General features: G+C 38.8%; 1 protein-coding gene across 6 annotated transcripts in view; it reads right to left on the reverse strand.

The window, feature by feature from the left end:
• The window catches only part of CNNM2 (cyclin and CBS domain divalent metal cation transport mediator 2), a 148,831-nt gene that overhangs the window by 110,061 nt on the left and 12,489 nt on the right, over positions 1 to 26,281 (reverse strand). The window contains exon 2 of one of the 6 annotated variants that reach the window (XM_073904247.1): positions 3,794 to 4,241. The exons of the other annotated variants lie outside the window; for them this stretch is intronic. Coding sequence (XP_073760348.1) covers positions 4,117 to 4,241 — 125 coding nt within the window. The 3' untranslated portion in view covers positions 3,794 to 4,116. Of the gene's footprint in view, positions 1 to 3,793; positions 4,242 to 26,281 lie in introns of those variants that run through there. 6 annotated transcript variants of the gene reach the window in all.

Consider the following 26,281-nt stretch of genomic DNA (forward strand, 5'->3'; position numbering starts at 1 on the left):
TATATTTTTAAAAACTTAACATTAAGCCACTCTGAAGTTCATTACCTGGTATCCAAACATTTCCCTCTTTCGTCCATTTATCCTAAAGTTGAATAAAGCCTATAAACAATGGTTCATTCGTTTCATTTCTAAAAGAAATCTCAGAAAACATGAGTCCATCACCAGAAATAAATGCTTCCTTTGAGCATCCATACACTTTGTGTCTGTCTCTTTAAGCACTTATATGTGTATTAAAATGATTTCTGTGCATGCTTTATCTTCTCTACAAGACTTTAAACAACTTTAATATGCCCGCAGCATCTAGCACAGCAGATGCTGAATAAATGTTTAAACGAAGAAAATTATTATTTTTTCTATATTTCTGTCACATAGATGCTCAGAATCAGTGTGGTTAATAAAAGAAAAGATTCCTACAATAATAATGAGATTCTCAGGGAACAATCAGCCTTGAATCAAAGTTGATTTCTGTCATCAGGTTCTAATTAAGAACGGCAGATAAAGCAGATGGAGAACAGCTTTAATCTTCATGCTAAGTTGATCCTACTCTGGTGAAAACACAGAAAAATTGTTTGGACAAGCCAACTGAATAAACATGATATTGGATGTCTAGAGGAAAGTCATTCTTAAAGAGTCTTCTTTCCACTAGATGGCTATCTGAATTTTTACCAAGAGAGTTAGTCAAAAGGAAAGGATCACTTAACATTGTGCATTCCAGTTAGGCCAAGGAAAGGGGGTGGTGGTAATGGGGGGTGGGGAGTCAACCACAGGGAGGGTTTCTTTTCCATTTTAAAAAGGTTTCCCCTTTTGGAATTACTTAGTCCTCTTCCCATTTTACTTACTTATATCATTTACTAAACAATGTAGAAGTATTTCCATAGAAATTATGGAATTGTGCCAAGGTTCTCATCAAAGAAGTTTAGAGTTCACTTAAACTGATTTGCCATTTAACTTCTGGTGCAAACTCTTAGGATTTCGTTTTGCCCATCTAAATGTGAAAAATTTACCTGTTTGAAATATTTTAGATTTTTAGGAATGGCTTCAAGGTAAAGGTAAACATTAATTATAAAATCTACCAAATAGGGGCACCTGGGTGGCTCAGATGGTTAAGCGTCTGCCTTTGGCTCAGGTCATGATCCCAGGGTCCTGGGATCGAGTCCCGCATCCGGCTCCCTGCTAGGCAGGGAGCCTGCTTCTCCCTCTGCCTCTGCCTCTCTCTCTCTCTCTGACTCTCATGAATAAATAAATAAAACATTATTTTAAAAGTCCTACCAAATAATTTCTATATTAAAGTATAATGTGTTGTGATCCATATAGCAAAACTCTATCTCAAACGACCCACTTAAGGCCATTTGTTCAAAATCATTATTTTATACTAATGTTTATTCACCCTTTCTGATGAAAGAATAAAAAGCCCATTAAGAAATTTTGGGAAAATCTATGAAAACATCTTTTTTGTTTCTTTACAGTCTTTGAAAAAAGTTTTTATAAGCAAATATATTCATTACTTAAACATTGGTATAACACTATAATATATAGGGGAGCCTGGGTGGCTCAGTCAGTTAGGCGTCTGCCTTCAGCTTGGGTCGTGATCTCAGGATCCTGGGATCAAGCCCTGCTTCAGGCTCCTTGCTCAATGGGGAGTCTGCTTCTCCCTCTCTCTCTGCCCCTCCCCCCTCTTGTGCTGCCTCTCTCTTTCCTTCTCTCCCTCTCTCTCTTTCTCAAATAAATAAAATCTTAAAAAATACTGTAATATATAATGTACATCATATTGTGAGAATTTTCCCATGTTGTTGATTATGCTTTGGAAGCATCATTTTAATAGCTATATAATATTTTGCCACTTGGCTGTATCTTGTGGGACATTTGAATTTCCAATCCTTTTCTGGTATGAATAATACTTTGATAAATGTCTCTGGACATACTTCTATGTCTGAGTTAGACCATGTCCTCAGGAAAGGTGACTAGAATAATCACAAGAATCCCAAATAAAAATGTTTATCAGAAAGGGTGTATCAATTCCCACCAGCCAATGAGAGTGCCCATCTCATACCCAGGTCAACAACTGAATTTTACCATTATAAATTTTCTTCCTAATTGTAGGCAAAAACTAGTATCTTGCTGTTTTAATTTGCATTTCTTGTATGGCCAAGGTGGAATTTTTCTTCACTTTTTATTTTTTTTTAAAGATTTTATTTATTTGAGAGAGAGAATGAGAGATAGAAAGCACGAGAGGGAAGAGGGTCAGAGGGAGAAGCAGACTCCCCGCTGAGCAGGAAGCCCAATGTGGGACTCGATCCCCGGACTCCGGGATCATGACCTGAGCCGAAGGCAGTCGCTTAACCAACTGAGCCACCCAGGCGCCCTTTCTTCACTTTTTTAAAACCTAAGTGGCTCAGGGCGCCTGGCTGGCTCAGTTAGTAGAGCATGCAACTCTTGATCTCATGATTGTTAAGTTTGAGCCCCTTGTTGGATGCAGAGAGTACTTAAAAATAAAATCTTTAAAACTTAAGTGGCTTATTTCGAGTCAGAAGTCTGTTTTTCATTACTATAATTAGACAGACTTCTTTTAAACCTTGTAAAATTTTCAACTGGCTCTCAGAGGCTTTATTCTATACCACAACAGATTTGGCTATTCTTAGAGAGATTAACACTGCAAAGAAAGAGTAATATCTTTAAAACTGAAATTTCATGTAATCTAAGTTAACTTAATTTTTTAAATGTTACCACTCAATTTTATAATTAAAATGCTAGTTTGTTATACTGAATTAAATACAGGAGCTAAAAACAATGTAAAATTCCCCACTTTAGGGGCCCTGGGTGGCTCAATTGGTTGGGCATCCAACTCTTGATTTCAGCTCAGGTCATGATCTCAGGGTCCTGGGATTGAGCCCCACATCTGGCTCAGCACTTGGCAGGGAATCTGCTTGAGGATTCTGTCACTCTCCCTCTGCCCCTCCCCCCACTCTCTCTCCCTCTCTCAAATAAATAAATAAATCTTTTTAAAAAATCCCCATTTTGGGCGGGCACCTGGGTGGCTCAGTTGGTTAAGCATCTGCCTTTGGCTCAGGTCGTGATCCTGGGGGTCCTGGAATCGAGCCCTGCATGGGGTTCCCTGCTCAGCAGGGAGCCTGCTTCTCCCTCTCCCTCTACCCCTCCCCCACCCCGCTTATGCTCACACTCTCGCTCTCTTTCAAACAGATAGTCTTCTTTAAAAATTCCCCATTTTACAGGAAGAAAAACATTTTATTAATGCTTCCTTTGTAAAAATGTAAATATTTTTTATAAGACATGCTCAAAGTGAGTTACTAAATAGCTTCAGTATTACAAAAAATAGTTAATCATTAAAGTAAATCCTTGAGTTTAAGTAAATGTTCTTTCTTTTCATATTACCAGCTTCTTATATTATGCGAGAGATTTCCTGACTTATCATGAACATGTAAATATCATTTAAAACAGCAGAATCAAATTATTCAGTGTTTCATTACCAGAGAATGGTGTTGCCTATTTTGGGTTATATCATTTGATGGAGAAAGGACAGTAAAAAGGCCTGATTCTGGCCTGATTTATTTGCTGGGATGTTTCTGTATAGCTATTTAAAATTATGTTGAGTTTAAGACATAACATTAAATGGGGAGAAAAAGATAAAACACTATGATCTCAATTGTGTTTAAAAATAAATAAATAAATAAATAATGTGCACTGCAGGAAAAAGGTCAAAATGCTAACAGTAGTGTTATCTCTGGGTGAAAACACAGATGAAAGAAAATGACATTGTTTTCAGTAGTTATATATCGTTTTTTTTATTGCAATAACATTATGCGTTAACATAACAACAACAAAAGATTTCAAAATTGTTTAGTTACTGCCTCTCCAATAACCTTTCAGTCATGATCTGCATACTGTGCATCAGTCACAATAGTATTCACATTACAACTGGAAAGTGATACTGAAACTCTCAATATACAAAGCATCCACCAAGTTTTAAATGAAATGCAGGTTTGTTTGGGTTTTGTTTAACTACTTTTACTGAGAGATAATGTGTCGGGCACTGTGTTGAGCTCTTCACAGGGATTCCTTCATTTAACCCTCCCACTACCCTCAAAGATATGACTATCCTCATTGTAAAGATGAGGATGCAGAGGCTTCCAGACAAGCTAAAGTCACTTGCTCAGTGTCAAAAGTTATGAAGTGGAGGAGCCAGGGTTCAAAGTCAGATGTTGGCATTTCTTCATTAATACTTCCTGAACAGAAGCAACATATGTGGTTTACTATTCATCTGCAGTAATACTGGTGAACATATACACAAATGGGCTCAAATGGGCTGAAAACTTACAAAACCAGGATAACCATCTCTGGCCTCTGAAAGTACACTTTGAATTCTGGCTATCACCTAAAAGGATTTTTAAAAGCATCAATCTGAAATAGCTATCACAAGTCAAAACACAAAGTCCAAGTTGTGGAAAACGAACACAATTTGCTGGAATTCAGAACAAGTCAGTTCAGATTCAACAGTCTATACAGGAAAAGGGAATAGTTTTAAGATGAGGCCATGCCCCAAACCATCCAACTTCAAAATAGATTCATTTTGATTTCTTTGCTTTCCATTTACTATTGCTTTCTGAAACCAAGTGTATAGAAGAATCTCAAATTCAATGTAGGAAGAAAGAAATGAAAAGCAGACTTTCTACCTTCTACCTGCATACCTTCAGTACAGACTTGCAACTTTCTGTCTCAGAGAAACTGCTATTTAGTACTGTATTCTGGATAGAGCCCTATTGCCCTAAAAATGATAGTTTTCTGATTTCTGATTGTGGGAAGCTAGGGATTTATTACAGAGAAGCAAAAACTAATGTCAAGGTGAGCAGTCTACCATCTACTAGCCTAACAGTTCAAAGTGCCAGATTAATTACTATATGGAACCTTAAACCATATCAAAATTAATCAGAGAGGGGTGCCTGGGTGGCTCAGTCAGTTAAGCCTCTGACTCTTGATTTCCGCTCAGGTCATGATCTCAAGGTCCTGAGATCTAGCCCAGTGTTCGGCTCCTCACTGGGCATGGAGCCTGCTTGAGATTCTCTCCCTCCCTCTCCCTCTGTCCCTCCCCCCTACCCCGCTAGTACACTCTCTCTCTCTAAAAAAAAAAAAAAAAGTAATAATAAATAAAAAGAAGCTAAACAGAGAAACCAGTCAATGCCTTAAAAAGATGGTTTTTTTTCCATTAGTGCTCAATTCCAAGGCAAGTCAAGACCTTAGACCTGTAAGAAATCCCAACCCAAATAAAGGTTATCAAAAGAGCCATCCTGAGTAAGAAGAAAAGCCTATAGCCCTAAAAAAAAACACTGACTGAGCATAACTGATGATAAATGTTAATGAAAATATAATTTCCTAGTGCATAAAATTCGTAACAGTCATCCTCACATTCAAAAACTTTCACTTCTAGACCAGTTTACCTTTCCAGCCCCATCCCCCGCACTCTCTCTCCCTGTCTTTCTCACACTCCTCCTCTCAAGAGGAAATGGCCTCTCCCACCCCTATCTCTACCAGCGGATATCCTACTCATCTTTCAAGGTCTTCCTCAAAAAGCCAAATACTCATTGAAGTTTCTCCCTCCCCCAAATGTTTTTTAACAACATTCTTTTATCTATCTCAAAACACCAGCTTCTCCAATAATAATTGGTAATGTCATTCTCCTTGGCTAAGACATTGCTGCAAATACCCTGAACTGAACAGGGAGCCAAGATGCCCTCATCTTCCTCCTGTCCACCGAAGCCTAGCAGCTGCATGCACTGCACACAGTCAGCTCCATACTTTTTTTTTAAGATTTTTATTTATTTATTTTAGAGAGAGAGAGCAAGCATGAGCAGGGTGAGGGGCACTGGGAGAAGCAGACTCCCCAAGGAGTCTTGGGGGGAGAGAGAGCCCCACACAGGGCTTGATCCCAGGACCCTGGGATCATGACCCGAGCCGAAGGTAGACGCTTAACCGACTGAGCCACCCAGGTGCCTCTCCATAAATACTTTTCAATGGATGCAATAAGAGACACTAAAGATTGATTTCTGTTGGATTCCTCACTGCCTTATAAATACTTATTCAATGATTTAGGAACTTACTAAACCCAAATTGTTAAAACTAACAATTTTACATATAAAATAGCACAGGGGATAAGTGTCTTTCAGTAGCTGGAGATTCAATCCTACTCTGCCAGTTACAGAGTAATCTTGAGCAGTTACTTGGCCTTTCTGAGCCTTAGTTTCCTGACTTGTAAATTAGGAATCCTAAAATCTGTTTCATTGGGCTGCTAAAATTAAAGAGCACAGTACCTGGCATATGGTAAACACTGAAGAAATGTAGCTATGGTTACTGTTACATGAAAACTCTCCCTTTGCTAGACAAGTTTTAGGTCACAATCTAAATAAAATCTGAAACCACTTCTTAGTTTTAGAACTTTAGTTCCTGTAAGTCTTCCCTGAAAAATCTCAAGTCACTGTCCATAAAGTTCCATATATAACTGGTAGGATACTGACGTTTTAAAGCTCAGTAAACTGACTCAAGAGAATAGTTAGTTAATTCAATACATACCAAAGTCTATTTTCTTCTTCACACTCATGGGTAGGAAATAATTCCAAGTTCCCGTGTAATATACCAGCTGACCCTACAATAACATCACCAACATAGAGAGCTATTCGTGGCCCTGTCAGAACACCCTGTATGTTTCCAGCACAGAACCATCTAGGCTTTCTGTTCTAGTATAGAAACAGAAGTCCTTTGTAGTTACCACACTGATACACGTAAGAGAGGTACATGACCTCTCCCACAGGGCTTCTTCCAGAGGGCATGGAATACTGTGCCGCCCTAACACTGAGGTTCCTTCCCCAGTGCCACGCCAACAAACCCCAACAAGCTTATTTGAAACAGTACTTATCTGACAATTTCTAAAAAGACTATTAAAATTAGTATCTAGGGGCACCTGGGTGGCTCAGTCGTTAAGCGTCTGCCTTCAGCTCAGGTCATGATCCCAGGATTCTGGGATCGAGCCCCGTATCGGGCTCCCTGCTCCGCGGGGAGCCTGCTTCTCCCTCACCCACTCCCCCTGCTTGTGTTCCCTCTCTCGCTGTGTCTCTGTCAAATAAATAAAATCTTTAAAAAAAATTATATCTAAAAACTGTAGACAAATAATCACAAAATGCACAGCAAAACATAGATTCAGTTTGACAAGCTATTAAAAGCATGTAGGCATGCTCCAAGCCCACAAAATGATGCAAGCTTAAAAGAAATAATTTCCCATGGTTCCCCGGAGGAACTAATATTACAGAAGGTGAAAAAAGGCACAAGTGTATCTTGCTTAAAGAGACGTGTTCTAATAAAATTTCTGTGAAACAAACTGCTAAGTAACTTTTATAACTCCTGCATTATAATAATTTTATTGGAAAAAAAGGGGGGGAAGCGTCCCCTTAAAATTAGTTTTCCCGAATTGGTTTCAGAGGAAAATAATAATTTTCTGATAAAATATTAATACCATACAAAATAATTATATGGTGTTAACCTAAAAGTACATTAAGTATTAACTTTAAAAGTGCACAGTAAAAAAATATGGTGAGATTTCATATTATTTCCACAAGGTAATGCTTAAGACAATTTAGCTAAGTTCTTTACCTGAAACTTGAGGCTATATAACTTAAAAACTTGTCACTGTTACCTTAACTGTATTTTCCCCTACCAAATTAATCAACTGACTACTTTCTGGACACATTTGCTGACAACACCTATAGTCTCCTCTTGTTCAGGAAATAGGACCGTGTAATGAATGAAATAACAGTACTGACCTCAGACTGACTCTTGGCCCAAAGTCCTTCCTCTGGGCTCCCACAGAAACTGCAAGCATCCCCACAGGAGGGGTTTTCACAGTGCAATCACACGCTTGTGTCCTTTCTCCCCTTCCACAGTGGACATAGAGTAGGCATCTTTCTACAGCTAAAACTAAATTAGTATGGACTCAGTAACTAAATATTATCAAGCAGACTGCCTATACTGGTAGGCCCATTCTCAACCAAAAAGTTGGGATGGGTGGGTTCCCTCACTGGAAGGTATAAGTGATTAAAGTGATATCTAGTGAGCCAGACAAAGCACCGTTCACTGTCAGATGGTAGTCTGTTGCCTAAATTTAGATTTAATTCCCAAGAGCTGAACCTTTTAGTTGGTGTGATGTCAGTCAAAGGATAAGTAAGTTCTCCAAACAGAAACTTCTGCTTAGAGTACAAGAAAGAGCAAGCAGTGGGTTTCTGCTCAAACGCCTACCCTTCAGGTCCCAGGCATGGTTCTGTTCATTCATTACATGGCCTTTGACTTCTTGGGCCTCAGTTTCAGAGATAGTCCCCATATTTTACCTGTCTGTCAGTATCAGTGAAAAGGGGTTTGGTAAAGCCCTGTTTTCTTCAGCATCTCCAGAATCGGTCCACCTTTCTCCAACCACCACCCCCTCAGGCCCAGAGCTCCAGGTCTCACCAGGCTTCTGCAACAGCCCCCAAACGCTAGCCCCTCTGCATCCTTTCTCACTGCTCTCCAACAGATTTGCCACAGAGAAGACAGTGATTTTTTTCAAAATGCAGCTCTAATCATGTCATATTCATATATCCTTAGTGCTTCAAAGGCAAGTTACCGCTCTTGGAAGAAATGCTAGAACCCTTAGTATGGCGTCCAATGGCTTGAATGGCACAGTGCCTGCTTGCTCCTCAGGCTGCATTGTGTGCCACGCCCTACCCGCCAACACATACAAATGCTCTGTGCTCTAGCCACACTCAACGTCTTTTAGTTCCTTGAATATACGACGTTACCTCCCACATTATCACATCTCCCTGTAATATTCTCTTTTCCACACCCAAATTTCCCCTACTAACTCCTACTTAGGTGTCAGATCTCAAGTCACTTCCTTCCCTCACCACCCACCTGCCAATGTTCTCTCAAGGCACCAAGCACTTTTCCTCCCAAGTACATCCCATGATGGCAAGTTTATTTGCGTGACTATTTGAGTCCTGTCTGTCTCCTTCACTAAACGGTAAGCTCCAGGAGGACTGTGACAGTCTTACTCACCAAGAAGAAATACAGTATAGGTTTCACAACTGAAGAGATCTTTCAAAACTTGATAACAGAAAATTATAAGGGACTGGTGTTTTTGTGTATTTTCAGTGTTTTCTAACATTTCTTCTTTATAGGTATTTCCAAATATTTTTGAAATCCTAGCCAGTATGTAAAATCATCAGGATGTGGAACACTGGAAAACCAGTACACTTTTCTAAAACGTAAAACAGAACCAAAGGACTTCTTCATCCAAAGCTTTTTGCCTGCCTGAACTTGGTCACAGCTTTGGAACACCGTAAAGCATGGCTATCAAATAGAAAACTGAACCTTTTATAGGTTTATTTTAAAACTCGGGAAACTCTAAAGGGATTAGCGTACCTATAAAGCAGTAAGAAGACGATTAAAATGTACGCCAGGGACGCGATTACGGAACATACGGCTGGGGTCATGGCAGGGAGGTCAGTAACTATAATCTTGTTCCGAATAAGCCAGTACTTATAAGAAAAAAGCAGTTCTTTAATGGTTCACATTTCCAGTCTTCGCAACATTGACCGTGAGCAAGAAATTTTGGCATTTGATTAACAGTGATTCGAAATATAAGCCTGAGTAGATTTTAAAGAAAAAAATGGACACACTAATATATTAAAAATGCATGTTTTAAAAACAAAAACAGACTCACAGGCACAGAGAACACTCTGGTGGTTGTCAGAGGGGAGGTGGGTGGGGGAATGGTGAACTAGGTAAGGGAATTAAAAGGTACACATTTCCAGTTATAAAATAAGACAAGGGGATACAAGGTGCAGCACAGGGAATACAGTTAGAGTAGCTAACAACTTTGTACAGTGACAGATGGCAGCTAGATTTATCATGGTGATCACTTCATAACGTATATACATGTTGAATCACTATGTTGTACACCCAAAACTAATACAATATCGTAGGTCAACTAAACTTTAATTAGGAAAAAAAAAGGGAAAGAAAGAAAAGGCATGTGTTTAGTTATTTCCCAGAACACAATATTATTTTCCCCAAGTTGGTACCTTATATTAGTATGCTGCAGGGGTTTCTCCTTATTTGAAAAGTAAATAGCTGGAAAATAAAACCATGTTGAGGTCCCCAGCCCTTTCTCTATGGCATTTGAAGTCCTACCCCAGGTGTGAACCAGAGGAGAGAAGTCACACTCTCAAGCTACAGAAAACACTGAAAATTCAGAATCAAAGCAGTAATGCCTCATAGGTTTTCAATTATGAATCTACTTCCTCTGAGGCTTCACCTGTCTAACCTAGGATTCTGCCCAAGCAGCGAACAGACCTTTAACAACAGTACTTTGGTTGGAACAACAGCTACCACAGGTGCTTTACAAAGTCTTCCATGGTAGAAACTGCCCCAACAAGAGACTTTTCTGGCGATACATCTGTTCAATTAGTATCAATAAACGTACTCTTGGTATCCCTACAAGCAAAATGGAAAACACTAAGGACAGCAATAAATCGGTACAAAGAACAATCTATATGTATACTATACATAGGGGAAAGATCCTGAAACCTAGTCAAATCAACAGCTCAAATTCTCCCAAACATAGTTTTTCTGATTCTATGCCTTTCTCAATATTGTTTCCTCCAACTGAAATGCTCTGACCCCTAACTCAGCCTTCAGCCTCCTGCGAACCCTTCCAGCCTCTCACTGCTAAAGCACTTCATAATATTCCCTATAGCACCAATTATCTCATTCTTTTTTTTTTTTTGAGAGAGAGAGAGAGCACGTGAGTGAGGGGAGGGGCAGGGGGAAGGAGAGAATCCCAAGCAGACTCCCCACTGCGTGCAGAGCCAGACGTGGCTCGATCTCACAACCCTGAGATCACAATCTGAGCCAAAACCAAGAGTTGGAAGTTGGACACTTAACTGACTGAGCCACCCAGGCTCCCCTCCTCCATATGTTTCTAAAGGACCTATATAACATATGAAGTAGCTTCCACTTTCTGCACTGCCCTGCACATTAGATGTCATTAGATTTATGGAAGCTGTTAGAACTACAGAGACATGGAGTCTGAGTCTCAACCATATCTTTATGGTAAAGCAATCAATGACTACAGAGCTGAAATGGCTTCACTAAGCAAACACTGACTGAGCACTCTAAATGGCAAGCCCAGAGATGAACTAAACAAAATTCCTGACCTCAATGAGCTCACAGTCCAGCAGAGGAAAATATAATTGTAAACAACAATTACCAAAAAAAGAAAGAGATCCAATGGTGATATATGAGGTAGCAACAGGGTTCTATAATAACAAAAGAAGGTACCTAATCAGCCTAAAGATAGGTAGGTAAAGGCCTCCTCTGCAGAACTCAGCTCAGTTCACATAACAGTCAAAAAGAGAAGGTAAGTAAGGGAAAGGCTCCTTGACATTGGTCTTGGCAATGATTTTTTGGAATTGACACCAAAAGCACAGGCAACAAAAGCAATAATAAACAGGCCTACATCTAACTAAAAGGCTTCTACACAGCAAACAATCAACAAAATAAAAAGGCAGTCTATGAACTGAAAAAAAAAATTGCAAACCATGTATCTGATGAGGGGTTAATATTCCAAAATATATAAGGACCTCCTACAACTCAAGAGCAAAAACCAAATAACTCAATTTTTTAAATGGGCAAAGGAAATCAATAGACTTGTTTCTGAAGATAAGAAAATCAGAACCACAGTGAGCTATCACTTCATACCTATTGGGATGGCTAGTACCAAAAAGTCAAAAGATAAAAGTGTTGGAGAGGATATGGAGAAAAAGGGAACTCCTGTGCTGTTGGTGGGAATGCAAACTGGTACAGCCAGCATGGAAAACAGTACGGAAGCTCCTCAAAAAATTAAAAATAGAACTACCATACAATCCAGCCATCTCACTTCTCAGTATATATCCAAAGGAAATAAAATCATGATCTCGAAGAGGTACTTGCATTCCCAAGTTCACTGCAGCTTTTTTCACAGTAGCCAAGATATGGAAACAACTTAAGTGTCCATCAATAGGTGAATAAAGAAAATGTTACACACACACACACACACACACACACACACACACATCCGAATATTATTCAGCCTTTAAAAAGAAGGAAATCCTGCCATTTGCAACAACATGGATGAACCCAGAGGACATTCTGCTAAATAAAATAAGCCAGACAAAGAAAGACAAATCTTGCATGATTTTACTTAATATGTGGAATCTTAAAAAAAAAAAAAAAAAGTGGAATTCTTGGTAAGAGAAAAGGGGGGATGTTAATCAAAGGTACAAACTTTCAGTTATAAGATAAGTAAGTTCTGGAGACCTAATGTACAGCATGGTGGTTATAGTTAATAATAATTTATTCTATAGTGAAATTTGCTGAGAGTAAATCTCAAGTGTTCTCACCACACATACACAAAAGAGTTATGGGAGGTGATAGATATGTTAATTAATCTGATTGCAGTAATCATTTCACAATGTATATATATATCTTAACATCACACTATACACCTAAAACATGTAATATTTATTTGTCAAAAATAAAATGTCACTAAATAAAAAATAAAATACATAAAAAAGAGAAGGGAAGGAAGACTGTTAGCAGCCAAAGGAACAGCACATAGGAAGACAGATGAGAGAGACAGAGCTCTACTTTAGTGTGGCTGGAGCTTAAAGGATACTGGAGGGGGACAGGCTGGAAGAAGAGGCTGATTTACCTCTTTGGAATAAATGAATAAAAGAATGCACGCAAAAGAAAAATCAACATACGCTTTTTTTCTACTTGCAAAAAACTTCTATTTGAGGTAGTACATATTTGTTTTATGTTTTGCATTATTGGTTGAGTGTCAATAAGAGGCAGGTAGAAAGAGGGCTGGATTAAGAACCAGAAAACCCAGGTTCTAGTCCTAACTTTGTCGCTACACAATTGCTCTTGGGCAAATCACTAAATGTTCATCTCGAAAATAAAATATTGGAACTATATTTATTATAATCTCTTCCTACCTCAAATACTTATGTTCATGCTAGAATGCAAGAAGGAACTAGACAAAGATGGACAAAGGTGACTTTGCAGAATGATACTCTTTAATAGGAGTAAGATGCCAAAACCAATGGATGAAAGTCTGTGGGCATCCAGGATATGTATACAATCTCAAAATATCACCCCACAGATTTCTCATTAATTATTAAAGGAGGAAGGCATTTTACAATGCTGTATTCTTGAAAAAAAAAAAGATTTAACCTTGATTCTTATTATGGGGGGAAAAAATCAGATAAATCCCTTTGTGGAACATTCTATAAATCAACTAGCCTGGACTCCAAAAATGTCAATGTCATGAAAGAAAAAAGGAAAGAGAGCTATTCTAGATTAAAGAATGCCAAAAAGATAGGACAATTAAATGACTATGGACTGAATATTAAACATGTTTGTACTGATATTAAGTTTCTTGAGTGTGATAATGGTATTGTGATTTAGGAAACTATTTATACTGAAGACATACATGCTGACGTATTTAGGAGTGAAGCAGCATGATATCTGCAACCTACTTTCCAATGACTAATGGTTCAGGAAAAAAAGATACATATATATGTATACACACACAGATAAAAATACATTCATATGTATACACAGAAAAAGAAACACGCACAAAATAGTAACATGGTGAAACCAGGTAAGGGGAATACAGAATTCATTGTACTGTTATTTAAACTTTTTCTGTGATATGCTGGCTTTGACAGCACATATACTAAACTTTTTCTGTGCTGGAATTCTTTTCAAAATAAAAAGTTGCATGGGAAAAGAAGAGTGGAAATTACATAAGCAGAGAGAAGCAAGGTGAATCGTCCAGATAGGCAGTTTAAGAGCTAAAGAGGTAGCAATTTAGAGACTGAAAAGAATTAAGAAATGAGATATTAATTGTGGCACATAATTCTAAGTGGTATAAGTGTTCAGAGATCAGCAGAGCTTTCAGGAAAAAATGAAATCTTAACTAGGTACTACAGGCAGAGAAGTTTTAGATGGGCAGAACTGTCTTTTAGGAGAGAAACATGAGCAGAAGTATTGGCCATGGCGTATGTACATATAAACATTCATATGTATGCTGATACAGACACACATATATACATATACATATATTACATATGCAGTTATGAGATTAGCCCTTTCTGCCAGAAGGTACAAATCTGGACTAGAATCAAAGTATAAAGACCCCAGTAAACTCTGGAAGGGCCTGGATTCTATATAGTAGATAATGGGAACTCTTGTAGGGTTTATTTTCTTTTTGCATTTTTACCCTAAATAATAAGAGTAATGATTGTGTAATTTAGAAAACACAACAAAGTATTATTATTAGCATTTTGGTGTATTTCCTACCAATCTTTCTCTAGTTTTTAAAACTTAGTTGAGGGACGCCTGGGTGGCTCAGTCAGTTAAGCATCTGCCTTCAGCTCAGGTCATGATCCTAGGGTCCTGGGATTGAGTCCCACATCGGGCTCCTTGCTTGGCAGAGAGCCTGCTTCTCCCTCTACCTGCTCTGCCTGCTGCTCCCCCTGCTTGTGCTCTCTCTGACAAAAAAATAAATAAAATCTTAATAAAAATAAAAAAGAAAACTTAGTTGAGACCCTATTGCTCTTTTCACTTAAAATAACCCATTTATTATAAAAACTTTATAAATGTTATTCTAGGGGTACCTGGCTGGCTGAGCAGGAAGAGCATGTGACTCTTGACCTTGGGGTTGTGGGTTCAAGCTCCACGCTCGGTGTACCTGGGTGGCTCAGTCAGTTAAGTGTCCGACTCTTGATTTCTGCTCAGGTCATGATCTCAAGGTCATGAGATCGAGCCCCCTGTCGGGCTCCCCGCTCAGCATGGAAGTCTACTTGAGATTCTCTACCTCTCCCTCTGCCCCTCCCCGTGCTCACACTCTCTCTCTCTCTCTCAATAAAATTTTTTTTAAAAATGTTACTCTAAATGGCTGCATTATATGTACATACCTAGATTTGCTTGACCATTCCTCAATACTGGATTTTTAGATTGTTCATAAATTTTTTGTTGTTTTTTTAAAGGTTTCTTTTTTTTAGAGGTGAGGGCGAGAAGCAGAGGGAGAGAGACAATCTTAAGTAGGTTCCTCACCCAGCGTGGAGCTGGACGGGGGGCTCGATCTCACATCCCTGACCCTGAGATCATGACCTGAGCTGAAATCAAGAGTCTGACCCTTAACCGACTAAGCCACCCAGAGCCCCAGGAGAGAGAGAATCTTAAGCAGGCTCCACACCCAGCACAGAGCCAAGGCGGGGCTCAATCTCACAACCCTGAGATCAAGACCTGAGCTAAAATCAAGAGTCCGACACAACCAACTGAGCCACCCAGGTGCCCCTAATTTTTTGCTATTTTAAAAAATATTCAGTTCCTTAAAAATAGAATAACCATATGATCCTTTGATTGCACTTCTGGGTATATATCCAAAAGAACTAACAGCAGGGATTTGAATGGATATTTGTACACCTATGTGCACAGCTGCATTATTCACAACAGTAAAAAGGTGGAAGCAACCCAGGTGTCCACCAATGGATGAATGGATTAAAAAAAGATAGTATTTACATACAATGAAATATTATTCAGCCTTGAAAAGGAAGAATATTCTAACACACACTGCAACATGGATAAACCTTGAGGACATTATACTAAGTGAAATAAGCCAGTCACAAATGACAAATATCGTGCGATTCCATTCATACAATGTATCTAATGGAGTCAAGTTCAGAGACAAAATAGAATGGTGGTTGCCAGGGCCAGGGAGGAGGGGTATGAGGAGTTGTTTAATGGGTACAGAGTTGCAGATAAAAAGAGTTCTGGAGATTGGTTCCTACAACAATGTGAATATAATTAACACTACTGAACTGTACACATAAAAATGGTAAATTTTATGTCATGTGTACCACAATTTTTTAAAAATTAATAAGTTTAAAAAATTAAATATATTTACACACACATCTCTGCATTTTACATTTTTTTTTAAGATTTTATTTATTTATTTGACAGAGAGAGAAAGTAGGAACACAAGCAGGGGGAGTGGGAGAGGGAGAAGCAGACTTCCCGCTGAGCAGGGAGCCTGATGTGGGGCTCGATCCCCCAGGACCCTGGGATCATGACCTGATCCAAAGGCAGACACTTAATGACTGAGCCACCCAGGCGCCCCTGTGTTTTAAGTTTTGCATGCACTTTTGATCAGTGCCTGAGGTCAGGTCCCTGGAAGTAGAGCTACAAGGGGTTACACAAAAGGCAGCAGGTTCTTCAGCACACTGCCAAGTGGCTTTCCAGAAGATTATATCAATTAACACTACCATCAATATTATACAAGAGTACCTGCCTCACACCAGACCCTCAATAATATTCATTTCAATCATTCAACAGTTTTTACTGAGCACCTATATGCCAGGCCCTACTGTGGAATAGGGCAGGGAATAGGATGGATACAAGTTCCTGCCCTCATGGGGCATAAGTTCTGGTGGGAGAGGCAGGCCAAAAAAAATTTTTTTTTAATGTAATAGTAAGCTAAAGATATAGCATAGGGCATTCGAAGAAAAAAGAACAAAGGGAAAGCAGATAAGTATTGCAGGGGACAGACTGAAATTTTAGATAGGAAGACCACAGACGGCCAGCCTCACTGACACGGTGAAATGTGAGTAAAGACCCGAAGGAAGGAAGGGAGAGAACTGCAAAGCTATCTGGGAAAGGGCATCCCCGGAAGAGGGAACTGCAATCACAGAGGCCCTAAAGGCTGGAGCCTGCCTAGAGCACCTGCAGCCCTCAAGGAACAGGCCAAAGGCCAGTACGGCTGAAGCCGAGTCAGGGGGGAAGCAGCAGGAGATGCAATCAGAAAAGGTCCACATCCCCTGGGGTCTTGATAATTGCACATTATCATTTTTTTCAATGTTCTTTTATTATGGTAAGAGTGCTTAACATGAGATGTACCCTCTAAATTTTTAAGTGTACAATATAGTATTGTGAACTAGAGATACAATGTTATTCAGCAGACATCTAGAACTTACTCATCTTGCTTTTATCATTTTTTATCCTGGCTATCTGGATAGGTAAAAAGACAATGTGCTAGTCAGGCTGCTATAAGAAAATACCACAGATGGATGGTGTAAACAACAGAGGCTGTGAAGTCCAAGATCAAGGTGCTAGCTGATTCAGTGCATGGCCAGAGCTCTCTTCCTGGCTTAAAGATGGATGCTTTCACACCATGTCCTCACGGTGGCAGAGAGAAGGTGATCTCTCTTCCTCTTCTGATAAAGCCCACTAACCCCATCATGAGGGCCCCACCCTCATCACCTCATATAACCCTAATTATCTCCCAAAGGCCCCATCTCCAAGTATCATCACATGGGAGGTTAGGGCTTCAAATCAGATGAATGGGGGGTGGGGGGAGGCACACAGTTCAGTCTATAGCAGATAATATCTTATTATTTTAATTTTAGGGCATTTTTGATAAACCAGTAAGATGAAAGTTACACTTAAGGAAGATCAACTTGACAGAGGTATACTTGATGAAACAGACAAAACAAAGAAAGCCATCTTGGAAGTTTCACAATAATCAAGATGGAACGATTGATTTGATTTATTCATTCAAAATGCATTTATGGAACATCTGAAACATAGCAGGCACTGAACGAGACATAAACAAAAGGGACTAAGGGCAGGAGTAGTAGCAGAAGAAATGGAGAGGAAAAAAGTGTAACAGGAATTTTCAAAATATGTCAATAAAATTTGGTAACAAGATACAGGGGGGTAAAGAGCATAAATATGTATTGCAAGTTACTTGAGAGCAGGAAATGTATCTAATTCATCTTTGCATCCCACATAGTCATTTACTATGATACTTAAAAAACGCTTGTGGATTAGAGATAAGTCAAAGAAAGTTTTCTTTTTTTTAGAGGGCGCAGGGGCAGAGGGAAAGAGAATCTCAAGCAGACCCCCTGTCCTCCGCTGAGTGGGGAGCCTGACCCAGGGCTCAAGCCCATGACCAGATCACAACCTGAGCCGAAATCAAGAGTCAGACGCTCAACCAACTGAGCCACCCAGGTGCCCCCAAAGCAAGTTTTCTAAAGATGGAAAAAGATGGAAGGCAGAGATAAAGGCAAACTCTTGGAGAATGCTCAATTAGAAATGGAAGGAAGAAATCAGGAAGCTAAAATGAAAAAGGAATAAGTCAGAGAAAGACAGGAGGAGAATCAAGGCTGGACTGTATCATGTCACCAGAGCCACACTGGAAAGAAGAGGGGTCCTTGCCTTAATGCCAAAAACAGCAAGGGAGACAAGGAAGCTGGGAAGGATGACAACCAAGATGTGGATCTGACAATAAAGGAAGTCACTGGTTGCGACAGTTTGAAGCCAGATTGTAGAGGATTAAAGATGAATCCATCAGGGGCAAAGAAAAGGAAATAACTACTCTGCCTTAAGAAATCTTGCAGTAGGGGCGCCTGGGTGGCTCAGTTGGTTAAGCGACTGCCTTCGGCTCAGGTCATGATCCTGGAGTCCCGGGATCAAGTCCCGCATCGGGCTCCCTGCTCAGCAGGGAGTCTGCTTCTCCCTCTGACCCTCTTCCCTCTCGTGCTCTCTCTCTCTCATTCTCTCTCTCTCTCAAATAAATAAATAAAATCTTAAAAAAAAAAAAAAAAGAAAAAGAAATCTTGCAGTAAAAGGAGAAAAGAAAAATAACCAGGTAATGATTTCCTAAGACACAAAGCTCTGCCAGAAACGCCTGCATTAGCCTCTGAATGTACATGGAGGCTAAGCAAGACTTATGAGAGTATTTATGAACATTCAACCTTGTTGGGAGCCTCAAGCAAATGGGCTGAATGAATACAGGAAGATTCTCCCTAAATGGTGCACAAAGAGGCAGCAAATCACATTTGCTACTAACTGCTGGTTTGGTAAGTGGCCTTAAGAGGTCACCGAGAAAGTAATACCCATAGTAGTAACAGCCGGTTTGTTGGATTTTACCTAATGTGAGCTAAACCAGCTTAAGTCAATTAAGGTTCTTTTTTCTGTTTGTTTAGTCTCACTATGAAACTATCCGAGGCTCTCTTCAAACATCCAGAGATGTTTGGCTGTCCATTCATATTTAAGAGGCTTGTGCTTAAAGGCTGGCTGGAAGTTCCATGTTAAGTGATAAGCTTCACAGCAGAGGAACCCTACCAAAACATTTATATATTTTTAAACATCAAGAAACTGAGTAAATAACAGATTTGTCTAATACACATGGGACTATTTAAGAGCAATACTGTTTGTAAGTAAAGCAAACATCAATTTCTCTTCCTAAAGTGCTTCATTTTCTTGGGCAGTTAGGTAAAAGGAGTACAGGCAAAATCCATCATCATTATTTTATGTCATTTAAAAACCAACTTCAGGGTCACTTTGGTTGAGCATCCGACTCTTGATTTTGGTGATTTTGGCTCAGGTTATGATCTCAGGGTCATGGGATGGAGCCCCACATCAGGCTCCCCACTCAATGGAGGAAGGGGGTCTGCTTAAGATTCTCTCTCCCTCTTCCTCTGCCTCTCCCACTCATGCGCTCTCTCCCTCTCTCTAAAATAAAAAAATAAAGCTTTAAAAAATTAGGGGCACCTGGGTGGCTCAGTCGTTACGCGTCTGCCTTCGGCCCAGGTCATGGTACCCCGCATCAGGCTCCCTGCTCCGCGGGAGGCCTGCTTCTCCCTCTCCCACTCCCCCTGCTTGTGTTCCCTCTCTCACTGTGTCTCTCTCTGTCAAATAAATAAATAAAATATTTTTTTTAAAAAGCTTTAAAAAATAAATTAAATTAAATTAAATTAAATTAGGGGCTCCTGGTGGCTCAGTAGGTTAAGCATCTGCCTTCAGCTCAGGTCATGATCTTAGGGCCCTGGGATCAAGCCCTGTGTGGGGCTCCCTGCTCAGGAGAGAGTCTGCTTCTCCCTCTCCCTCTGATCCTCCCCTCACTCACGCACTCTCTCTCTAATAAATAAATAAAATCATAATTAAATTAAATTAATATAAAAAAATAAAAACAGACTTTAGGGGATGCCCAGCTGGCTCAGTCAGAATAGCATATGACTCTTGGTCTCAGGGTTGTGAGTTCAAGCCCCAAGTTGGGTAGAGAGATTACTTAAAAATAAACTCTTTAATAAATAAATAAATAAATAAATAAATAAAATAAAAACAGACTTTAGGAAAGACACATAAGTGACAGCTAACTTATTCTATGAACTTTCTGTATACATTCAGAAAAAGAAAGAAAATCACATCTTTTTATCTGTCTGGGATAAATGATGTATAATAGGTGTCCAATTTTATAGGAGTATAATCAAAACAAAACAAAACCTTGATCCTCATCAAAGTTAAAATGTCTTTTTATTTTACCAAAATGTGTAAGCCTGGAAATCACTGAGCTTCAAGCATGAGTGCTTCCAAAACATTCCTTTTATTTTTTCCTTTTGTCTCCTTTTAATGATCATCACTGGATTCACAGTGATGATTTCTACAGATAAAAGGAAGCATCAGTTTCAGAATCAATCTCCAAATGAGAAGTGTTTTGAGATTATAGCTTTATGCCCAAAGCACAAATCTAGCTGAAACTGAACTACTTCACCAATCTTTGATTTAATAAGGGCAACCAAGTAAGTATCAAACAGCTTCATTCCAGGCAGTCCAGACACAACCTAAACAAACTATATTTTGTCACCTAATAACATGCTTTGAAAACAAATGTGACACAATTTACTAAGCTGCTGGCATGCACATGTGTGCAAGCGTGCATACACACACACACACACCTTTTTTTTATTTTATTTATTAGAGAGAGAGAGAGAAAGCACAAGCAGTGGGAGTGGCAGGCAGAGGGAGAAGCAGGATCCTTGCCGAGCAAGGAGCCCGATGTGGGACTCAATCCCAGGACCCTGGGATTATGACCCAAGCCGAAGGCAGACGCTTAACCGACTGAGCCACCCAGGCATCCCCACACACACACATCTTATGAGCTTTAAAATGCTATTCATCTTTCACCCAAAGGCTAAGGATTCTGATAAGGGGGATAAATGGCACAAATGACAGCATGATTGCATTATGACAAAATACTCGACATTTCCTAAGGAAAAAAAGGAATTTCACCCAAATATATTGAGTACCACTTAATACCTACATCAGTGGTTCAAGTTACAAAATTTACTTTTAATAACATTTTAATGAATTTTATTTCCCCCAAAACATTACAAAATACATGCTTAAAAAAAAAGCGGGAAGCAACACAGAAAAATATACTTCCTTCCTTAAAACCCACCATCTAGAGGTAGTCATTGTTAGTTAAGGTTTTGGCAAACGTTCTTCTAGTCTTTGCAGGTAAATGTATGTATACAGGAACAAGGAAATAAAAAGTTTAAAGAAAGGGGCGCCTGGGTGGCTCTGTTGGTTAAGCGACTGCCTTCGGCTCAGGTCATGATCCTGGAGTCCCAGGATCGAGTCCCACATCGGGCTCCCTGCTTAGCAGGGAGTCTGCTTCTACCTCTGACCGTCTTCCCTCTCGTGCTCTCTGTCTCTCATTCTCTCTCTCTCAAATAAATAAAAATCTTTAAAAAAAAAGTTTAAAGAAAGAAAACCTAAGCAGATGGCCCACACACTATGATTATAAAAATATTTTACCGAACTGACTTGCTTCCAGCAGAACCTCACCCCTCCCACCCCAATCAATCCTATGCCCCTAAAGTTTAATAACCACTGGAGCACAAAAAATATCTCTGCTCAGAAATCAACTCTGCAGAGATCAAATTATTCCTGCCACACACTAAATCAAGGAGTTACACTAGTGACTAAAGGAAACAAATGCTGAAGGAGATGGGAGAGTATGCTGTCTTGTGCTAGCTGTTTTTAATGTTACCTTTTAAAACCTGCTCAAATATTTCCATCTCTTGCATGATTCTCAGGACTGCCTAAGCCCCAAATACCATTCTGCAGAGGCTCCAAGTTGAGTCAGCACATTGTTTTTATGATTGCAGATGGGCAAATGGAAAAACTGAGGCTTTGCTCACTCCCATAAAGATCAAATGATGCCCTCAGTCTGTCTTTGCTAGCATGAGCATGGGAAAACACTCTCCCTCTCAGATTACCAGCCCTTCACCCCACCCCCAGCACCTTAAAAAAAAAAAAAAGAAAAAGAACAGAGAGTTTCATTTTGTCTCTTCTGGTTACCTGGTACCCCAAAACCTCACAGATTATACTGATGATGGCAGTAGGAAATGCAGAGTGACTATGCCAGGATTTTCCCTAGTCTCTAAAAATGACCCAAAGGAAACCCTTGGTAAAATGGCCTGGAAAAGAAAGGCACTACAAAGCCCCTTAGATATTAAGCAAACAAAAACAGTCTTTTCTGAGCTCATCTCCTAGCCCAAATCCCAAAACCAATACAAAGCCACTCTAAATATTAGACAGATTAACTTTTAAAATCCCAAGCTCCAGCCAACTGTATTTTTGGTCTCTTTGACACATTTTATGCAGCCTTTTTTTCCCTATATCCAACCTGAAATAGAAAATTCACCCTTTCTTGTCGAACTTCCCAAAGAATGACATTGTCAGTAACCAATAGAGGGTTCTTTCTTCTATACATATGAAAGTGGCAAGCAAAAATGACTAAATTTTTTAATGAAAAATACAAAATTCGCTACAATCAAATGAAACAAACATAAAATAACCCCCCAAACACTCACATGTATTTAAAAATCACTTATATATTTTTTAAAAGATTTATTTATTTTAGAGAGCACGTGCAGGGAAGAAGGGCAAAGGGAGAGGCAAAAAGAGAATCTTAAGCACACTCCCCACTGAGCATGGAGCCCAACACAGTGCTCGATCTCAGGATTCCAAAATCATGACCTAAGCCAAAACCAAAAGTCAGACACTTAACCAATTGAGCCACCCAGGCGTCCCACTTTTACATTTTAAGAACAATTTGTTAGCTAATAAATGAGTTCAGCAAAATTGCAGGACACAAGATCAACACTGAATTCTATATATTAGCAATGAATAATCCTGAAAATGAAATAAGTAAAACAATTCCATTTATAATAGCATCAAAAAAAATAAATTTATTCCTAAGTGTTTTGTTTAACAAAAAGATTGCAAATACACAAAACATTGCTGAAGGAAATTAAATAAGACCTAAATAAATGGAAAGACATCCCATATTCATGGATGGAAGATTTAATATTGCTGACATTGCAATACTCCCAAAATTGACCTACAGATTCAATGCAATCTCTATCAAAATTCCAACTGCTTTTTTGTATAAATGGACAAGATCCATGAAAAATTCATATGGAAATGTAAGGGATCCTGACAACCAAAACTATTATAGAAAAGAACAAAGTTGGAGAATTCATACTCCCCAATTTCTAAACTTACTACAAAGCTACAAGAACCAGAACAATGTGTCACTGGCATAAGGAAGACACACAGATCAGTGAAACAGAATTTAGAGTCCAGAAATAAATCCTCACATTTATGATCAATTGACTTGTGACAAGGATGCTAAGACAATTCAATGAAGAAAGAAAAGTCTTTTCAAGAAATGGTGCTGGAACTACTTGATATCAACACACAAAAAGAGTAAGTTGGACTCCTACCTCACACCATATACAAAAATTAACTCAAAATGGATTAAAAGCCTAAATATAAGAGCTAAAACTATGAAAATCTTAGAAGAAAATAGAGGCATAAATCTTTGTGACCTTGGATTAGGCAATGGTTTCTTAGATATGACAATAAAGACAAAACAACAAAAGAAAAAAGGGATAAATTGGACTTGATCAAAATTAAAAACTTTTCTGCTTTAAATGTTACTAACCAAGCAAATGAAAAGACAACTCCGAATGAGAGAAGATATTTGAAAATCATATATCTGATAAATATATGTGATGCAGTATTCAGAATACATACAGAATTCTTACAAGTCAGGGGCGCCTGGGTGGCTCAGTCAGTTAAGTGTCCAACTCTTAATTTCCACTCAAGTCAAGATCTCAGTGTCCTGAGATCAAGCCCTGAGTCAGGGAGTCTGTCTCCATGCTCAGCAGGGAGTCTGCTTGAAATTCTTTCCCTCTGCCCCTCCCCCGGCTCATGCACATGCTCTCTCGTGTGCACGCTCTCTCTCTCTCTAAAATAAATGAACAAAATCTTAAAAAAAGAATTCTTACAATAATAAAAAAAGACAAATAATCCAATTAAAAAATGGGCAAAGGATCTGAAGACATGCAAAGGGCCAATAAGCACATGAAGAGATGCTCAACACCATTAGACATCAGGGCAATATAAATCAAAACTGCAACGAGATACCATTTCACACCTACTGGATGACTATAATAATAAAACAGATTTTTTTTAATTTTAAAGTACAGCAAAAGAGTTGGCAAAAATATGGAGAAATTGGAACCCTAATACATTGTTGATGGGAATGTAAAATAGTGCGGAGACTGGAAAACAGTTTGGCAGTTTCTCAAAGAGTTGAAAATTGAGTTACCACATGACCCAGCAATCTTACTCCTATGTATATACACAAAAGAATTGAAAATATATGTGCATAAAAACATGTATACCAATATTCACAGCAACATTAATTATGATGGCTAAAAGGTAGGAAAAGCCTAAATGTCCAACAACTGATAAACGGATAAACAAAATGTGGTGTGTGTGTGTGTGTGTGTGTGTGTGTGTCCATAAAATAGAACATTATTTGACTATAAAAAGGAATTAAATACTGATACATTCTACAACTTGGATGAGCCTTGAAAACATTATGCTAAGTGAAAGAAGCTTGACACAAAGGGCCACATTAATGGTTTCCAGGGACTGTGGGGAGTGGGTAATGGAGAGTGGTTGCTAATAGGCACAGGAGTAATGAAAATGTTCTGGAAGTAGAACAGTAGCAACGGTTACTCAACCTTGTGAATACACTGAAAACCACCAAGTTGTATGATAGGTGAATTATATCTCAATTTTTAAAATTTTTAAAAGAACCACTTGTTTCAGCAGTAAAACGTCCTTAAGGAGAAATGGAATAATATGATTTCCCTAATATGAGCAAAGATTAGTTTTCCCAAGATCAGGATTCATAATGTTCTCAGCAGACTTAAATTTTTCCTAAGTATGTTATTGTACAAAGTTAACAAAAAGATTTTTTCCATAGACTGGCTATGAGCACCCTATCCTAACACATCAACTACTTTTCTTATTTCCATGTTCCTCTTCATTCCGTACCCTGAATATTTTTGCATGCCTATAATCCATGCAAAATAATCAGTCTAAATTTTCCCATACTGCTTTATTGCCTTCAACATTATCATTAAATGGTTATAATTAGTTGACATCTATAATTTTCTTAACTCCCTCCCCTCTATGCCCTGCCTTGAAGTGTTAGACATTTATTTCCAATTTTTCACTATTTATAGATAATGTTGCAATATACATGCAACATGAAAAGCCAATGTAGCTTTTTTCTTCTCTTGAATTGTACCACTGAATTAAGATTTCCAAGGGGGGGGAGGAAATTACTAAACCACAGGGTAGGACATTTTAATGACTCCTGGTTGCCTTCCAAAAGTATTACAAATTAACATTGCTATAAGCAACAAAAATTTGCTATATTAGACATTACCATTTTTTATGCTTTTGATATAATCAATGTTAAAAGATTTTATCAAAGTAATTTGAGATCTTCCTTTTAGGCTTCAAACTTCGGTTATTCAAGGGCTTCCAAAATCCATGAGCACTTGTTCTATTTCTTTTAAACTTTGTAGTCTTTTTTAGTCACTTAGTCAAAGAGATTGAAGATTTTTATTATTATTATTGAAGTATAGTTGACACACATTACATTAGTTTCAGGTGTACAACATAGTGATTTCACAACTCTATACATTATGCTGTGCTCACCACAAGGGTAGCTACCGTCTGTCACCATACAATGCAATTACAGTACCATTGACTATATTCCCTAGGTGGTACCAATTATCTCTGTGACTTATTCATCCCATAACTGGAAGCCTGTACCTCCCACTCCCCTTCACCCATTTTGCTCACCCTCCCAGCCCCCTCGCCTCCGGCAACCACCAGTTTGTTCTCTGTATTTATGGGTCTATTCCTGCTTTTTGTTTGTTCACTTGTTTTGTCTTTTAGAATCCACATATAAGTGAAATCA

The sequence above is a fragment of the Callorhinus ursinus genome, unplaced genomic scaffold, assembly GCF_003265705.2.
Source record: "Callorhinus ursinus isolate GAN/ISIS: 27379988/994484 unplaced genomic scaffold, GSC_fseal_2.0 scaffold20, whole genome shotgun sequence".
NCBI classification, from domain to species: Eukaryota; Metazoa; Chordata; class Mammalia; order Carnivora; family Otariidae; genus Callorhinus; species Callorhinus ursinus.